This window comes from Numida meleagris, chromosome 2, assembly GCF_002078875.1.
Source record: "Numida meleagris isolate 19003 breed g44 Domestic line chromosome 2, NumMel1.0, whole genome shotgun sequence".
In the NCBI taxonomy this organism is placed as follows: Eukaryota; Metazoa; Chordata; class Aves; order Galliformes; family Numididae; genus Numida; species Numida meleagris.
The window spans coordinates 102,254,588-102,274,218 of record NC_034410.1 but is presented as its reverse complement, the minus strand read 5'-3'; the positions used below and the strand labels follow the sequence as shown (position 1 = coordinate 102,274,218).

The 19,631-nt window shown below is 42.2% G+C and overlaps 1 protein-coding gene across 7 annotated transcripts in view; it reads left to right on the top strand.

Annotated features, from left to right (window-relative positions):
• ZNF521 (zinc finger protein 521) overlaps positions 1–14,726 on the top strand; it is a 230,577-nt gene extending 215,851 nt beyond the window's left edge. For all 7 annotated transcript variants that reach the window (XM_021387391.1, XM_021387390.1, XM_021387398.1 and 4 more), the window contains one exon: positions 13,896–14,726. In XM_021387391.1, coding sequence (XP_021243066.1) covers positions 13,896–13,925 — 30 coding nt within the window. In that variant the 3' untranslated portion in view covers positions 13,926–14,726. The remainder of the gene's footprint in view (positions 1–13,895) is intronic.

The window sequence follows — 19,631 nt, the reverse complement described above, 5'->3', positions numbered from 1 at the left end:
ATTTATAATGACAGAATGAAAAATTGGATTCATTTTCTGGCCTGTAGCCGAACAGTCTGCAACTTTGTGCAGCATTGTTTAGCATCTCTCATTCCTCCCTTTCACTGGGGTCGTTCTCAGACACACACGCACGCGCTGCCCATGCTTCAGAGGAATGCTTAGGAAAACACAGAGCCATTTTTAATCTCAGCCTTGTGAAAACAACTTGTCTCCAACCTTGCCACCATCTGCGGGGGGAAGCAGGGGGGGAGTGCACAGGAAATGAGTTGACTCCCTCTTAAAGGAGAGATTATAAAGGATGACATGCAGTAATCTGCTCCGTACAGCAAGGCAGCGTGTGGCTGGGCTGCAGCAGGTTGCCTTGGTGCCTTCCTAGGGAGGCATGGCACTGAGTATGGGGATGGGTAGCACTCTCTGCTAATCCCTTTTCTGCTCCTAATTCCCCCAGTGGCTTTGGGAAGCTCCTTTAGTGTGTGGACACAGACCATGCCTCTGGAGTGCTTCTCTGCACCTCCAGAAACCAGAGGGTGCTGAAACTGCACGTATTCACTTCCCTCAAAGCAGTGGTGTGAAGGTGAAATGGTTGATGTTTGCAAAGTGCTTTGAAAATGGAAGTGCGATTCCTCGGGCTCCAATTTGCATCCCCTGCCAGTATGAAAGGTACCTTTAGTCAGGCAGCCAAAGATTCCCCTAGTATGCAGCAATTCCTGTTTATTTTGCTAGCTGGTTCTCTATCACTCCCTTCTGGACCTCGCAGGCGTGTCTCAGGCTCCGATGAATTCCAGGGATTTTTAATTGATGTATCAGTCCCCTGGGGGCTGTAATGAGTTGGCATAAGGTCAGGCGGCCTTATGAGCACTTTAACTTGCACTGAGGACTAAGCTGGCCCAAGTTTTGAACATTTAGGCCACGCAGATTTAAAAAAATATATGGCGGTTGTATAGGAATTAGTCTGAAAATGTCAGAAATTTATCAGAGAATGTAAGTCTCTGCAGATGTCGGACTGTTCTGCGGAACTTAATAGAGAAATATATCTCTGAACAGTGGTGATTCCAAAACCCTTAGAAATGATTCTCTGGTGAGTTCTGTAGACTGTTTGACAGCTGTGTTAGTTTCTGGAAAAGCCCTGTGGCCAAAATGTTAATCCCTGATGCCTAAAAAGAGGCACCTGGAGACCACCCTGGGCCACCTAAGTAAGTGGTTTGGATTTGGGAATCGGTTTCTGCAAGGTGCTGAGAATCTCCTGAAAGTGTAGGTGCCAGGAATTGCCTATGAAGGTTCAAAAGTGTCATCTAGCCGACTTCAGCCCTTTGCAATTTATAATATAACTCTATTGCTACAATGCCTGCTATACAGAAGGTATTCGTATGTAGCCCTAAATTCTGATGTCTTCTCCACACCACTCAGCTGAGCCTTAATTTTTCATTTGGTTTCTTCTGTCAGAGCTTCAAAATGCTGACTCCCTCACAGTAGTGTTAGGAGCAGAGCCGAGCAGGTGTGCCTGTAAGCAGTAGGAAGGGACAGACAGCTGCTGCAAGCATCACCGCAGCTTGGTTAGCGCTGCGCAGCATTCTGCTCTATAGTTTGGAAGCAACTCCTACTTTTTATCTTTCCCAAGTTTCTTACCAACTTGCAGATTTGCCTTTTTATTGTGTTCCCAAAGCTAGTTTGACAGGTCAGCCTGAAGTGATGAGCGTTCTGACACAAACTGCGTTGTGGCTCAGAAATGTTGCCTGCAGTTGTTTTACTGTAGTATTGCTTTGATTTGAAAAGAACTTTCTACAAAGTGCTATGTTTTAGGATAGAGCAAAAAAAAATTTTTTTTTTTTTTGTTAAATCCAATATTGTGCTGCATGTATTCCGGAGACTTTCTGCTTAGCCCTTATAATTGCTTTCTGGTTTTCTTCTTCTTTGCGTATGCAAATGGAGAGCACTGTATTTTTTGTAATTCTTAATAGTTACTGAGAAGAAAAATAATAGAAACCAGAAAGTCTGTGAGCTTTAATTGCAGACATTAAGTATGTTTTTGAACAGACGTTTTGAAAGCAGATCACCCTGACGATTTAATGACATTTTAAGGGAAAGCCAAAGCCCCAGAGCAGCCTCTTTCAAATGCAGAAGTATTTATTCGGTCGATCTGACCAAAACACAGGCATACAGTGTGTAAAATGCCTCAAGATGCTGAAAACACTCGCAGGGAGAATAGGATATAGACCACAGCGAAGTGGCAGTGCAGAGCTTGCTGATGCTAATGCTACAATGCAGAACTGTTATTGAACATCAGGGACCGCAAGAGTAGCCCCCAAACAAATGTTTTATCTCAGTGTTGAAGACAGTAACTTTCTGGGAAAGCAGCTGCTGTGGGCCTGAATCTTTGTGTTGGTCTTGTTTTTTCTGTTTGCAGTGCCAGTCTGTTTACTGAACTTACCAGTCGATGCATTTTGCCAAGGTGAAGTAACTGTGGGAGCTTTCAATCAGAAGTGCCACTCGTGTGTGGCAGATTCCCTGGCATGCTACCGCCTGCCCCTTGGCGCTGGCACTGTTGCTGAGGGCACTTGTTCCCAGCTTACCTTTGCATTGGTGTAACTGTGTGCTGCAGTATGAGGAATTGCCCCCTGGTAGAGAAGATTCTGTTTGTTGGTTTTTTTTTTTTTTCCAGGATCAAGCTAATACTTCACTTTAAAGAGTTATTTTAATTAGGTGGGTTTTATTGTAATGAATTAAAATTAAGTTGGAGTAGCGAATTATATAAGACCACAAGGGCTATAGATTAGCCTCACCATAGCTACAGCACATCTTTTTGTAGAGGAGTTACAGTTTTGTATTTCAGACAGCTTGGTACTAAATACATGCAGCAAGTGAGTGGAAGTCTTGTCTCCTGTTATATTCCCTCCTCAGTGTGATTTTTTTCTGCTGATCAGAATATTGCCACACTAAAAGCCAGCCCTAACAGGCAGCAAGGAGCGTAAGCGGCAGCTGCATCGAGCTGGTGTCCCCAGCAGCAGAGAGCCAGGGTGACAGCAGGGCCACAGCATCGCCAGGGGTGAGGGGCATCACTTCCACTGTCAGCGCAGGGCCAAGGCTGACTCTAGTGGCACGTCTCACTTGCAATGTGTCGCTGGCCAGCTGTGTGACAGGAAGCAGAATGACCAGCCTAGAAGAATGGCATTTGGTAGGAGGATGCTTCTATCCTCAAGGGGAGGAAAGAAAAAGGCATAGAAGGATACTTCCTTGTGTTGTCCTTGTTTGGGAGGGTGGAAAAGTATTAAATGAATGACTTGGACTTACAAAGGAGTAAGACTTCACCGTCTTACCCCTCATATAGGTTCTGAAAACAGGCAAAAGTGAGAGTAAAATTCCTTCCATTTAGCTGTGGTCACATTTCACGCTTCCCTTCCACAAAAGCAAATGACAACAAAACAGAAGACAATAGAGAATCCGGACTTTGTACAACTGACAACCACAGTGACAAACATAAAATTTTATTATTCTGGTACCACATGTCAGTAAACACTCCAGATTTATTGATTTACAGTGTATGTCCTTAGAAAATTCAGAGAAGCAGTGACTTTGTAAAGGGCATGATAGTATTCTGATCTCTAAAAATAACCTTCACAACCTAGAGCTTCTTAAACTGAAAAGGAGGGAACTAGGATGCAGTTATTATAAGAACACAACATTTCAATGTAGGATTCTTAACTGTCACCAGCAATGAAGGGACAAAAGCAGTCCTTAGTTTACTGACAAGTGTATTTGTAATTCACACTCGTACCAACCCTGTCACATAGCTGCTGCTCCTTGTTTAACGAGCTGTAGGAATAGGGACAATGAGATGCCCAAGCTGGGCTGGCACGGTAGCCAGCTGTGAAGCAAGTCAGAGACCAAGAGTCATGGGACCTCTGCTATCAGCTCAGGATTCTTTCACCATTACAATCAGACCTGATCAAGCTGGCTTTCCTTACATGCTGTCATGAAGGAAGAAATGCATCAATGTAAAACTGAGTCTGGGGCTCACCATCAGCGTTTCAAAGAGTAAGAATAGTCTTTCCTTTTCTTTCCTGCACATTTTAGAATTAAAATACCATGGATGTGGAGATATGTTTTCACCTCTATTTCTTTCTTACTTCTAGATTCAAAGTACATACCAGTTGGCTTAAATATTCCCTAAACTGTATGTATGCTTACCAGCTGATAACCACCAAATAGGATTTCCATGCACCAAGCTGGGTCTGGTGATTTTAAACCTGGGCTGGTTCACGGTTTGCTTTCAGCTGAGTGAAAGCCATGTTAGACACTTTGTGTTAATGTTGGGCTGATCCATAACCTCCAGTGTGCTGAGTGCTGTTGTACAAGGCAGCACACACTGGCTGCCAATGTGCGGGGAATCCAGATTCCAGGCCGTCCCTTTGTCACCTGATAAGCACAATACCCAGAGTTGTGTCACAAAGTAGGGGGGTGAACCTGGCGATCGATACAGTGTGGGATGCGTCTGCCGGTATAATAAGAGTGCAGACAAGTTACAGTGCTTTCCTTTCAGCTTGTATCAAGAAACTCGTAATTTCACTTGTAATTTTGTTCAGAGGAATTCTTGTACGTGCACCTGTGGAAAACTGGGAAGGATCGTTGTTTTAAAGGTTGCCCTTTGCATATAAATCACAGCTCTGTGTGCTTCCCCATTTTAATTGGGTGACCTTTTGAATCCTAAGGATGGGAGCTGAAATTCTGGACCTGCCAGTTAGTTTAAGGTTTGAAAGCAATTCACTGATCCAGCAGCTACTCTGCTATAAGTCAGAGAGCCCAGAATGGGAAAGTGAGAAGAAGTGAGATCTACTTAGAAGGTTCCTTCTTACAGCTCGTAGCAAACTGCACCACTAGCTGAATAGATGTGTGTAAAATACAGGTTCATTTGTCACTTTAATCCCTGAAAAGACCTATCAGGATTCAGTGAGTATGAGATAAACAGGAGGAACAAGAAACATGTCGTGCTTCCAACAGGACATTTCTGTGCAGTTATCAATTTAAGCTTCCATTATTTGTCACTAATTACTGCACTGAGCTGTTAAATATTTAGTAGTAGTTTGTTTAATTGGATTTGACCTATAAAGGAATCTGTACGCAGCGTAGCTTCAGTTCCAAGAGCCAGTTCCTCTCTCCCAGCTATAGGTGAATTTGCATTCACATGAGATACATCGTCAGGCAAAGAGTTTTCTGGTTTTGTTCTCATTTTTGCCTCCCTTTTCCACATATTTATTTCTCTTGAAGGAATCTAAAATTAGAGCACAATGTAGGAGTACTGCTTGTGGATGTAAAACGGGAGGGAGGTCAAACCTAAACTTATTCACAGATGTTGGAGTTTAGAAAGCACCAGGATGATAAATCTAATATAGCAAAGAAAAACCCTAAAGCAGAGCAACAACTTGCCGGTGAACACATCTGTTTGTGAAACACTGATTTAATCCCTGAACATCTGATTAGGCGGTATTGCCTATCAAAGCTTTGTGTCCCCTGCCACCCTACCGTGCCTCAGCTGCAGATAAACCAGGATTCATTCAGCTTTGGGTTCTGCTTGCTCTTTGCCTGACTGTGTCTGATGTGGTAGAGAGACCTGTCCCCTCTGCAGAGGGTGACATGAGCAATATTCATTTGTTTCAAACTCCGCAAGCCTGGATCTCTTCGTACTTGTCCCCGTCTTGTACCTCCCTTGATTTCAGTGGAGTTTCTCTTAATTTATACCAGGATAATCATAATCATCTCCTAAAGTAGTAAGACTTTTGATGTATTTCTCAGAAGTGCCTCCTTTTGTCTTTTTTGTGTAAGCTTTTATTCCCTCTTAGTGAACAATTTTCTTACTGGGGTAGGACACCTGTGTATTCCTTTCAACGATCTGCAGTATCACAAAAGCCTAGTTTTGCTGCAAACAAGACTTAGGCCTGGGTCCTGATGAGCAATACAGCCTCTCCATGACTTGAAAGAACAGAAGTGTTTTTCCCAGTTTTGGTGAATTGCTGTAAAACTGTCCTAACGGTTTCCCTCTCTCCTCATCACCATCATTTTGTCATTTGTGGAGATAATCTTGCACACACATTCAGATACACCTTGCACAGAATGGAAGAGGTAGTTTTAAGTTCCATTGCATTGCAGTAACCCCCAAATAGTCTAAGGGAGGCTTGTGGAAGGCTGTTACCTGGCACTGTAGGTTAAAGCAGCCTTGGAGCTGCTCTGATTTATAGCAGAGGTTCCTGGTTAAGCCCCTTAACACTCCTAATGAGGAAGGGGCAAGGATGGGGAGCAGACGTTTTTATTTGCTTTTATTTATATTCATTTCTGGTGACAATGATGAAAGTCTTATTTGCTGTACCTAGAAATATGTCATTCTTTTCCATACATAAAATCTGTGATATATGTATTTACATATAACAATCTATCCAAAAAGGAATCACTAGTGTTTTCACTTAATGTAAGTCTCTGAAGAAAAATCAGTATCCGGATTTTGTTTGGTTGGCTTTTAATTTTCTGTTTGTGTCCCTGAGAGCACCCTGTCCAATTAGAGGGTTTTTTCTGATTTTATTTTCTCGGGTCCAGCTGGCAATATTTCAGTAGAAGAACCAGAATGCTGAGACTTTTACAGAAATGTGATTAAGTGAACGATCTGATTAGCAGTCGTGTCATCTCAGAGATGCTAATATAATATCAACTCACATAGCTTAGGTGAACTAAATTATAAGAATAACTGCAGTTCAGTGTAGACTTTCTTAAATTATCATTGTCAGCAGCGGTCACTCGTGACCTAAGATGACCGTTCAAGTGGCCCCGGTGTCTGAGAACAGAGCTGCTTCTCAAAGGCTGGTAAACATCAACTCGCCCCACATAAGTGGTATTTATGCATAGGCAAGTGATATTTATGGGCGCATAGCTTCTCTTGGGATTTAACCCCTTCTTTGTAGTGGAAATGGCTCTGTTTTAGTTCAGGTCAAATGTTTCTTTCCTTGGAAATCTCAAGTTTCAGAAATTGTATTTTGTTAGGCCTGTGCTATGGTCAGAATGGGTCTGGATGAAGCTCCATGCCCACCTCAATGTGTTTAAAAATTCATCGATGCTCCTGCTCCGTCAGCTGCACTGCAGCACTGAAGGTACTGGTGGCAGGCACACCTTGCTGGAGTATATTCTCTTCTCTCTGGAGCTTCAAGATCTCCATTTGGCTTCCTACTTCGCATCTGTGGAAAACTATCAGACATCATCTGCTTTCCAGCTCCCTCATTCGCTCAGGATAAGTGTGACCACTGATTTGTGAATATATATTCACTTTTGTGTCAGAAGCAGTGTAAATCCTGAAAACGCATTAGAAACATCTGTCTCAGATAAAATAATTTAATTTCTTGTGTTTTATGAAAGGAAGGGAGGGACTCGTTAGGGGAAATAATCTATGGTCACATCATCCGATGATGAGCTTCAACTGCAGTTGCTCTTTATATTTCACTTATGTGAAAAACACACATAGTTGTTCTGTCAGTACAACTTAAGGATTGTAGCACAGAATGGACCTAGATATGTCCCTATAGGAGGGTTAAAACCTTCCTTTAATACATTTAGTGGAGGTGGGTTGTGGAGAGGATTGCCCTTACTGTGGGAGCACTGCTAAATCCCACCAATACTACACTTTCACCTGTATTGCAGAACAGTCTGAGCAGCCCACATAACAGAATCATCTTTATTGCCTGCAATAGCAGAGGAGCTGGGGCCTTAATGTTTTGAGGCACTGAAAGCAAGTTTACTGCTTTCAGATGCTTTGAAATGGCCCAAATATTCTACTGAAATCAGCTCCTGACTATGCAGATTTGGTTTCATGTGTGATTTGGAGCTGGCTGAGCCTCTTCCTCTCCTGGAATGAACATCAGGGAAAAAAAATCCTAACCCTGAGGTCTGTGAAGCTGTGAAACAGCCTCCCAGGAGGAGCATTGGGAGCTCTAATTAAAATTGGACTGGGCAAAACACTTGAAATTACACTATAGGCAATAATCCAACGCTGGCAAGATGGGTGGAGAAAGCGCCCTAATGGGTCTTTTCTGTCTTTAAATTCTATGAGTTCTTGTTCTTCTCTTTTATTATGCTATTTCACCTTTTTCTTTAATAGTGACATAGTGTCATCTAGAAAGGATTATAAGATGCTATTGTGAGCTGAGTAGGTTGATGTTAAATGTCAAAAGAGAAGGCAACAGTTTCTCTGCAGATTCACAGTGATTATTTGGAGACAAAAAAGAGAAACTGCAAGCAAGGGCCATCAGTGCAGTGTTTCTGATCTGTTAGACAGTGGCAAATGCCTGCAATGGCTGTGTTTATCATTTTGATGTTGTGTTTCGTATTCTCTGCGTATGAAGAATAACCACATTTCCACCAACCTAACACAGGTGTGGAAAAGTCATTTGCCATAACTGTACATCACTCAGATTGCTACAGATATCTTTTATCCAAATGTTTCAAGTATCCCCAAAGACTTGAATAAAATAATACCTTTTTACATCTTAATTTATAGGATGTATTTAATCTTAGCATCTCACAAATCTAAATATCTCATCCATTTAGGCTTGTATATAATGACGTTACGGTTTGCCAGGGAAGAAAGTTGTCACAATACAATGGGACACTGACAAGAAACTGTGCAGCTGTGCTGAAAACACCACAGGTTTGAAGAAAGGGTATAAAAATCAGCCTTTCCTTAGATTTTTCTTGAAGTTTTAGTTACGTCTGAGCAAGTTTCATTTGTTGACCATACTTGCATTCCCTCCTCCCCATGCCCCTTTCCACATGGCGTACTATTTCACCACTTCTCAATACAGAGCTTCCTAGAGAAGAAGTCTTATATCATGGCACCCGGCTCAGTGATGAAGCATCAGACTGAAGCCCCGGAAACCACGTTGATGCTGTGAAACTGAGTTTTTGATTCGTCATTACTGCTGCACTTAATGTTTTGCTAGCCTTGCCTTTTCCACCAGCCTTTCTTTCTTCCCCTTTAGCTCTGGAAAATCCAGCATCCTCTTATTAGCTGCAGACAGTTTGAAAAGTGTGGTACAGAGTAGGAAGTTTGGAATAAAAAGAAGGGAAGAGAAGCAGAAAATCTCGATTAGAAAGTATAATTTAATAGAACGTGTATTGAACCAAATGTATTGATTAATGTGGAAGATATAGTACTTATATTGATTCAAACTAGAGATTTAGTACTAAAAGCTGTAAGCCAAAAAGCTGGTGCAGATTGCTACAAAAGTCAGTTTAATGCTGTCCTTGAGAATGCCTTCACAAAGAAATTCTTCTAATGTTTGAGGAGTAGGTAGAATGCGGTATATGTCAGTTTGATCCCGGAGGGTTTTATTTTGTACTCTAATAGCTGTTACGAGCCTACATTATATCCAAGGAGTAATTTTCCTTAGGGGTGCCCAGCTCGCTTTGTGTCAATATTCTAGCATTTTAAGTCACGTACAGTATATGCTTCTGGGAACAGTGCAGGAGCCAGCCAGACTCATAATGGTCTGCATTCATTAATAAAGGCAGAAGCTTCTGTCCCTCCATTGCCCACTACAGGGATGCCTCCCTGGTCTTCAGGGACCCGTACAGACACATTTAAAGAAAGCTTTATTTTGAGTGGGCAGGAGATGAAATGCAGGACTTGCAGGCATTTCCGAAGTCAGCTTTATGCCCGAGCACAGGGGTGACCTTAATGGGTCAGAGAAGAATGCAGGTCAAAAGACTTATTATCCAGCCTGTTGGAAACCAATTGCTATTGTTAAAAAAAAAAAAAAAAATCTAGTGCTTAAAGGCTGATAGTAATGTAGAGTTCTGTTTTACAACCTGGAACTGTATTGCAGTGCAAGGGGGTTGGGGATTTTTTTGTTGTGTTTTTTTTTTCTTGAATGCAAAAAAAATACAATATGATCCATAATGTGCACAGATAAAGGATTCCAGATAAGTGATAACACGTAGGGTACCATAATTACTTAATCAGTGATGATTGATTACTCATGTTTGTGTTCTTGAACTAAGGAAAAAATAACATGCTGCTTTGGTACTGTTACCATCTGTTGAAATAATGCATCTACATTTAATTTTATATTTCTGCACTTGTACCCTCTTTGCTCTGTTTGTCGGGTACAGCTGTGTCTTGCTTCATCTAGTCCTAAGAGCACGAGTCTCATTTAAATTGAACTCAACTGCAGTTCACATTAAAGATACTAATGGTATAGTGAGTCTGTGGTTATCTGTGGTTATTTTTTTCTTCGCTAATTCTGATGCTGTGGGTGGGAACGTTCTGCCAGCTAATACATCTCGTGTTCTTTCTGGAACACAAAGATGTGCGCCAAACAACGAAAGTACTGCCTTTTTTGTCTCGAGCATTTCTGCAAAGAAACCTTTTACATTTTTTTTTCAGAGAAGATTCTTCTAGAGAGAGTTATAATGAAATCCGTGCGTGTTTTCTAGCTCCTTAACACTAACAACAGGCATTTTCATCCAGAACAGTCATGGCATATAATATTATAGCAGCTGACATAACAGTTGTGATTCTGGATTCTAATGAATAGATACAGGAACAGGACAAATGAATTTCAAGAGATTATTTTGCCTGAAAAATATTTTGAATTTAGGTTCTCCCGGGTAATGCACCTGCTTTCCAGGTAACACCAAGACAGAGGAATGGTGGAGGTGAGGCAGGTTTCCTGGCTGGGTTGGTGTCTGATGCAGGAACGCAGAGACCTTCTGCCTCACTGTTCCTCCATTTTGTGCATGCAAAGCTTGCATTTGTATTTGCAAACTCGGTTCCCCTCTTGAAATCATAGCTCTTGGAAGTGTTAACATAGCTGTTCCTGAGGTCCGGAAAGGATTATGTTAATAAAAAATGTTTTCTCTTTCCATTGCTTGAGTTAGGAAATCGAAATTTTTGCTTCATGGAGAGACTACCTCATAATTAAACAGATGTGTTTATGCGCCATCAAATTTGGGGGATCTGAAGAAGGGGAGTGTGTGATACCTCCTGTCTCTAGTTAAATGGCTTCTCTTGGGCAAGTGGATGCACTAATTCCTCCAAACTCGGGCAAACTATTTTGAAGTTTCTGGTGGAGGCACATTCCAAGCACACAGCGTACCCTTAGAGAAGGGCAGCGTGCTCGCAGAGCCGCACGGGGGATCTCACTGCCATTCCTGGCTCTCCTGGGTGCCCACACTGCCGTGTCCCCACTGCGTCCCTGCCGGCAGGAGCTCCATATTCTGCCTTCCCCACCCACTGCCAGGCAGGCAGGGAGCTCACCACCGCCAGGAAGAGCGAGCGTCACAGCCGAGATCCACTGTGCGGGTAATGGAGGAGGATTTTTGCCCTAAATTTTTAAACACAACACCCCTCATAAAAACAACAACAGTTCATAACTGGGATTAATGTTTGCAATTTTCAGTCACTTAGACATGGGGTCTCCAATAGATGGCTTTTGGTGGAGTGGAATATGGCTCTCGGTGGGATTACAGAATTTTCTTCCTTTTCTTATCTCTCTCCTCCTATCCTTCGCCCGCTCATCTTGTCAGTGTTATGCTTCTGAAGTGCTTCTACTTTGTATTTTTTTGCCACTTAGCCAAATAGGTATTTCTCCCTCATCCCTCACATCTGGGGAGCCTTAATTACTTTGGAAAGCGTATTGTGTTTTGACTGTTTACAGTAAGTAGAGTTGCCTTTTTAAGGCCCAAGCTGCTCAAAGCATTTCCCGATGTTTGTATCCTGCCCTGTCTTGCTTTGCTCTGCAATGCTTCTTTTCTTCTGTTACTTTGCTGTATCAAGAAAAATCCTCATTTGAGCCAGAGCATGGGAGCCATGATACTGAGAGCACGGGCAAGTCTGTCCCTATGCTGGGCTTCAGTTTGTCACATTTAGGCCTTTTTGTATTTTAATAAAAAATGTCACTGCAGCCAGAGTTATGCCTACGTTACTAAAACACCTTTTGGCTGCTTCACATGCAGTTGTTCATCTGGCCCCACACTGATCCCACACTGTGCAGTCAGTGGAAAGAAAGAAAAATGGAAATGACTGCCATGCTTACTCTCAGCAGACTGGAAACAGAAGGCACCCCCAAACATCACTCTGCAATATAACAACTGGTGTACGACTTCACCTACTCAGGAGCAAAGGAGAAATCAGCATTCATGCTGCCACCCCGTATTTAACCTGTCCCATGATTTCTATGTACTGCAGGGTCTCCAAAAAGCTCATGGTGTTATGCTGTAAGTTCTGCAGTAAATGGGCACAACAGGATGACTGAAGGGCCAACTGTCAGGCTTAACTCTTAATTTCCTTGCTTTTGTGGTTTCAAGTCAGAGCCCATTACCTGACACCAGCCAACGTTTTAGTCTGCAGTGTATTGTTACTGCTTTGCAGCATTCTGAAATGACTTTATGGGAAGGATAAGAAGCTAGATGAAATCGAGCGGTAGAGTGTGTTTGTTTAACACTCTCTGGCCTCGGACGGTCTGGAATGCCTGCCATCAGCATTAAATCATTTTGTATTCACATCTGGAAATTGCATCTCTGAGTGTCACTGGGTCATTTTCCTTTAATCTCTAGAATGGCACTACATTAAAAATTCCTCAGTCTTACTGTAAGATCCTTTGCTTGCCAAATGTCCCATGAACTATTGTTTGTGTGCGTGCACGGTTTAGGCAGAGAGAAGGAGAAAAGCAGGGGGAGCAATCAGACCGGCCTGCAGTCACGCCGCATTTCACATTTGTTTTGCCAAGGCTGCCTTTATGGCTCCTCTCGTGGGTGGCTCTAGAGGGTATGCTCTAGTAGGTAGATGTTCACTTTGCTGAGAATTCTGACAGCCTTCGGGGAACAGGTTCATCCGGAAGAATCCAGAGAGGGTTAAAAGACAGATTGGGCTGATAAAGCAGATTGAGGGGACTGCACGTGCAGGGACCAGACTGTGGGACGTGACACCCTTCCCCTCTGAGTCACTAGCCCAAATCTGGCCTGGATTAAAAACGTGCAAAGTTCATCACTGATCAGCAGTAGTGCTGTTGTCTGTGAAGTAGCATTCGCAGACTTTGTTTTTCTGCGTATCCGGTTTATATTGGAGCAGACTTAACATGAACTGGATTGGTTCCTTTCTCTTAGCTCAGTGCTTGTGTAGGACCTGGGCCAATGCAGGCACTGAAATAGCATCTCATCCTTATAAGTGGTCAACTCGATTAGGGCAGGGGCATGAAAGTTGTGTTTGATGCCACATTTATTCATTGCTAGTAGAGGAAAGGGGAACTTAAGCTCCAAAGCCCATGTTGTGCTACCTCACATAAAGCACTGCATTCAGCTGAGGAAAAGTATCTGTGGGTTTTGGTGGCTGACAGAAGGGCTGTGGCAACCCCTCCTCTTTTGTCATCAGTCTTCGAACTCTCTGCTAGGCACAGAATGGTGCTTACTCTGTGCTACGCTATTTAAGTGGGAAATAGGTTTTAACGTAATAAACCTTTTGAAGTGATGCCTCAGCCTAGGAAGCACTGTCCAGTTACCCCATTTTTTGTCTTATAAGCAGAAAGGGCTTTTCTGAGAAATGCATGCATTTCTCATTTGTATAACGTTTAAACCATCAGCCACATGTAAGCAGACACCACAACCAGGGGGCTGGTGGGCAGTGTCCCTAGGGCAGGTCTGCCCAAACCTACGCAAATGCAGTGCGTTGCCTTCCAGGTGACCTATGGAGAGAAAACCAGTGTGAAACAGCTGGGAAAAACTCTTCTCTTTGATAACGGTGCTTCTTCTGGCTGCTTTAAAACAGGGAGGGGTCAATCATCTTCTCTTTCCAATATATTATTTTGTGTGATGTTGGTAGAAATGCCTATCCTGTGACTAAGCTGTCTCCTTTGTTTTCATTACAGAATCATACGATGACCCAGCATAGCAGTTAGTGCAAGGCCCATCTCTTCCGGAGGATTCTTTGTGGCACAAAAAGGGAACACGTTTTACTCTTTGCACGAAACTTTCATTGTTAATGTATATTATTCAGAAACATTGTATTGTACCATAAAACTTGTATTATCGAAACTGTTGGATGTTCATGTGTTTGAACTTTTGAGCACCGGATAGACTTCCTGTATATAAAGTGTTGCACATGTATTATGTTGTCTGATACTAAATTGGTCTTATAAAGACAAGTGGACTTGGGCCCTATTCAAGAAGGATAAAAATAATAATAATACTGTACGAGGGGGAAAAATAGCTGAAGAACAAGTGTCATTTTCAAGGAGGAGGGAGAAAGTAATAGCTATGTTCCAATACAGCTCTGTTTGGCCTTCCTTTCGTTTAAACTTCCGTCTAGAAATCTCTCTCTTTTGGTATACAAACGGATGAATCCAAGACTATTTTTTATTGCTGAAGATTCTTGCAAAAAATCTGAAGACTCTTTCTCACAGAGCAGGAACCCACCGTTGAATAAGGCCCGTATATATATTTGTAAGCCTTGCGATATGACAGATAGCATTACCATATATGCAATAGTTGTTATGTAGATTGTCAACGAATTTTTTTTTTTTCTGGATACCATTTGAAGCTTTGAGTGTTCAAGACTTTCCTTAATGATTTCACACGGCCAAATTCTTGAATCAGTTGAACTAACCTGTATGTTACTGTTATTAATGTTTACTCTGCGATCTGAACCTGGAGATTACTGGAATTGTTTTCCAAAAGGAAATAAATTCAGTTTACCATTAGGTGTGAGCATGCTTGTGTCTTGTCTTTTCCCTTTGAAAGCAATATTACTGTCATTGCTCCTGTAGTATCTCAAGGTCCACCAAGATCTGGAATCCCATTGTGTCAGGACGTCTGTAATGGTCAGTAGGTCACTTTTCTCGTAGCTGGACATTTAACTAAAGGTTCTGGTAGCAACAGATCTGCTGGCCTACTGCAAAGCAGTATGTGCTTCAGGCAGTGTTTTCTAGGTTTTTTTTGTCTTTGGCAATTTCACAGATTTCATACCTGTACACTTGACACGTTGGTTGCCGGAAGAGTCACCACACATCTTTTGTGTGTAATTATATTATGTCCACGATACGATTTAGAGAGTTGGGTCTAGCACTGGCTACCGGGAGCCATGGCCACTCTGCCGGTTGCACTGCTACCCTCCTATCCCTCACACTCTTTTCCCAGCATGGGCAGCAGAATTGGGGCTGGCAAACACAGCAGGATGATGTTCCCTGGCACCATGGCCCTGGGGAGCCACCGCCAGACCTCACAGCTTGGCCAGGCTCTGACTACCTGCAGTTCTGAGAAGCAGAACGGGGATAAAAGCTAACCTTGCCAATCCGTATCACCCTCTACACCAGCTCACCTACAAAAAAGGACCAAAAAAGAAAACATTTTCCAGCTATTTTAGTATTGTATCCTATTGCTTGAATTGCTGGATTCATCCCACGGAAACCAATGTTGCTGACATACTGCAGTTAAAGAGCTGCACATCACAACAGTCCGAATGGCTGGAGCTGCTTGCCTATTGCTGTCAGGATAGATATAAAGTGTGATTTCCAGTTTGCTGAATGTCACATTTTGACTGTCCACAGATGGAGGACAGAGAGGGGAGAGGTAAACCCTGAAAGTCTCAGGTTGCCAGATAGTTCAAGAAAGAAATAAGTCATGTTTAAAAATCCAGCTTTGAGAATATTGTGCATATTTTGCCAAATACAAAAAAGAGATTCCTGGGATTCATGTGAAAGTCTCATTTGTGCTGACAAAAGGATAAATACAAGCACGAGTACATGGGGCTTGTAAAGTGCCAGTTCTATTTATAAGTCAGAAAGTGTTCCCATTCTTACTCTCATTAATATATTACTCATCTCAGCCAAATTGAATGTGATGATGTGTTCTTTATTTTTGACAGACACCTTAAAGGATATAAGACATTTCAGCCTTCATGTGTGAAAGTGTGACATATTGGTTAAGACTGAAAAGAACATGCTTCTAGTAGAGTTCAAGTATATAAGAAATATTACACCCTACTGTTTTTGTAAATGCCAGAGTGCCACTGAGTTAAGACAGATGGTAGCTGGGAAAGATGCAGTCTTATAATCAAAAGCTAAAATATGTCAAAAATATGTTAGCAAGCAAAACATAGCATATTACCAGTGTCTCATGTCATGACAGCTTGCAAAACACGCAAAGATGTTGAATTTCTGGATATGTAAATAAAGTAACAGTAAACAGAGCAGCAGCAAACGTGATGAAGACTTTATGCATCGATTGTCCCTGCGGTGCAGCGCAGGGGAAGAGAGGGGCCTTACGGCCGCAGGCAGCCCCAGATGGCTTCTAAGAGCTGGCTGCTGGTATCGAGTGCTGGAATCCTCTTACCTTTCCAAAGGAACAGGTTTCTCAGTGATACCTAAATAGCTGTTTAAATAGATTATCGAAGACATCTAAACTTCCCAATGAGAACCGAGCGTTCCATGGGGAATGATGAGAGCATTTAGAAAAAACAACGAGGGGGCAGATCGTCTTGCCTATGGAAGAATGGACACGGCTCTGTGCATTTCAGCTAGGGCATGCCTTTCTCAGTCCTGGGTCAGCAGAAGCTAAAAGGAGCTCCTCTTAATACCCTTAACACAATGTGAAAGGATAAATCTATTCAAGAGGCTGTGTGGATAGATTGATGGACAAGGTATCCTTTCCCCTCTGAGAGTGGTTGTATTCCCAAGATTTCCCAAGTGGACGTGAGTTTTACTGTAAGTGATGTTTTAATATGATAAGTCCTTTGGCTTGTTTGCCAGTCCTGTGTTTAGGAAACATAACAGAACTAAGGAAGGTATAAATATGGAATGTATATTGTAGAAGTGAAGCAATCCATACAGATGATATCTGAGCCCAGGATTTATGAGGGAATGCACTGATTCTTTATTCGAACAAAAGATGACCTGGGACAAACCAGTTATCAGCTCCCCACAATAAGAGCTTTGACCACCACTAAGGATTTTGTAGGTGCTTGCCTAACTTGGATTTTCCAACACGTCTGAGCTGCTTCAGCTCCCAGGGAGCCTATCACAACTTCTTTGGCTCACTCCTAGTACGGTGCTCTCGTTGGTTTCCCTGATTTAGGAGTCATGCTGGTAACCTTAGTCCAAAAGCCCCCAAAAAGAACAGTTCAAAGGCTCAGCCTAGCGCACCTTGTAGTCCTCATGTCCTTCTCAGCAGCGTGTAGAAGAGCCAGAGCCCTCTCCATTTCTCAGTGACCAGGCTTTCATTAGTAATTCTGGCGTGGCCACTCACTTTGTTTCATTACCCCTGTCCTCAGCACACACACACACAAAACACATCCCTTCCATACCAACATATGGCACCTTCTATTTATAACAAGATTAACAATTCATTCACACCTTGATTGAATCCTGCTTTATTGAGATGTCACAACAGATTCTCACAGCCTGCAAAGGGAAAGGCTTACAAATGCTAATATTGTGACAAGTAGGACACATAAAATAAATGAATTATAATTGGCGACAATTAAAAATAGCTGAGTGTGAAAACAGAATATTGTGCTGCTGTTACAGCTGTGATGAGACGAGGCGAAGTGAAGGGCTCCGTAGAGCAGGACCATCCCTGGATTCGGAAATGTTACCTCGATTCCTGTTTAATGTGTTCAGTCATACACTGATGCTCAATTAATGCTCGCACGCTCTTTACATCTTAGCGGGCAATGTGCCGTTCTCCTTAAAGTCTTTGCTTCAGTGCTCTGTAGCAGCACAAAAATAAACAAGATCAGACTTTTTTTACCACCTCTATTTAATGCATCCGTTTTCCCTCCCCGTCTTGCTTCCCTCGTTTGTATGCGGAAGATTTCTTTAATTATTATGATGGTTGTTGCTGTTGTTAGTAGTAGCAGCGAGCTGTGAGCGCTGCAGTAATGCACTCCCCCAGGAGCAGAGGGGTCCCCGGCCACCAACCCGTGTGCGCAGATCTTCTGCTGTGCGTGGCACACAAAAGCCCGACAAGGTCTCACTCGTGTTTCAGAGCTCGCTTTCCTTTCAGAGCTATTTGTTATTGTCTCCACCATCACAAGTTTAAAAAAAGGAAAGTTAATTAAATATGGAACAAGACTGAGCAACATCTTTTAAACCATCATGTCATTAGAATTGGATCCCTCTGAGAGCTGCTTAAAAGGGTTTTGAGAACAATGACTGTTCAATCAGATATTTATGGGCATAGTTATGTAAACACACTCTTTATTGTCTATGTATATTTAATATAATTATCAGTTTTGTACTCGGACTCTCAGGAGACCCAACAAATCACAGTGTTGCTTTGAAAATGTCAGCAGAAAAGACAATTATGTTGCAAGCAAATATTCATAAATTATATTAAAAAGTCCTGTGAAAACGTATCCTGTGTTGCAGAACTGCTTTTGCACGAGCAGCATCGTGTCTGCCTTTCCTTGATTTAAAGCCTTCCCGGTGATAGCATGTGGCTTGAAACAAACCTTTAACGCTACAGAGCATTCTGTTCTAGACTTGTGGGACGCTGTAAGTTGTAGACAAATTAAAAGGGCTTGTTCATTTTGTTATTAATACGCTGAGATCTTTTTAGAGATTTCTAAATAAGGCTTATTGAAATCAGAGGCAAAAGCTGCTGGCACACCACTGGCTCTGTCCTACCTCACTTACTGTACTTTCTTCCCTTCTGAGATGACTCCTGACAACTTGCCATGATTTTCACTTCTTTTGCTCATGATGTATTAGAAAAAAAAAAAAAAAAGAGTGGAGAACTGGGACGGCGTTCGGTAAATTAAATGTGCCGTGCTTATGCTAAACCAAAACGTGTGCTGGAGTTTGATAAACACCTAGTAAGTGCCTGCAAATCATTTCCACTGCAAGATATACAATCAGCATATCAACATCTTAATTAGCAGCTAATGACATTTGAATGGGAAGGTTAATGGTAAGCACAAAAATGCGGTTTATTAAAGGGTAAAATAAATACATTGAGACATTTCAATCTGTATTTAGTTTTAAGTTTAAAATGGCTGGGTTTTGTAGCAAGCTATCATTTGTAACAGTAGTATCCCAATCCTAGTTGCAATTTGGAATAAAATCTCCAAGAACAAATTGCCTATCCTGGCGCATCTGATCCTAGTGATCAATGAGGAAATTGCACTTGCTGGGCAAAGAGAAGACAAAATTCTGCTTTTTTTTACAAGGAAAATGCATTTTATCCATGCACCTATCTTTTGAGCACACCTCTAGATTTCAAGTAGGCACAGGATTGTATGGGCTGCTTTCTGATGTTTCTCTCAGTCATTATTTTCTAAGCATATGTTTTCAATGGCACACCGGTGTGGGATGCTGCAAAGCAAAGTGTGGTCATGGCTGCTTCTGCTGCAGGTGTGATGCTGGTTTTGTCATGACCTGCCCAAAGCAGAACAGGCCAGAATGGGTGACACACTGAAAAAGAATCTGTTATAGAAACGATACTCTTAACTTTGTCAGTGGGCTGGGTTCCCACCATATGCAATAGGAAATCATTGCCTTTGCATGGACTGTGGGGAGCGATGTACAAAGATTTGCACAAAGATTTGAGTTCCAAGATGATAACAATTTTAAATGTTCTGACCATACAGAGTGCTGTGTTGCTTACAC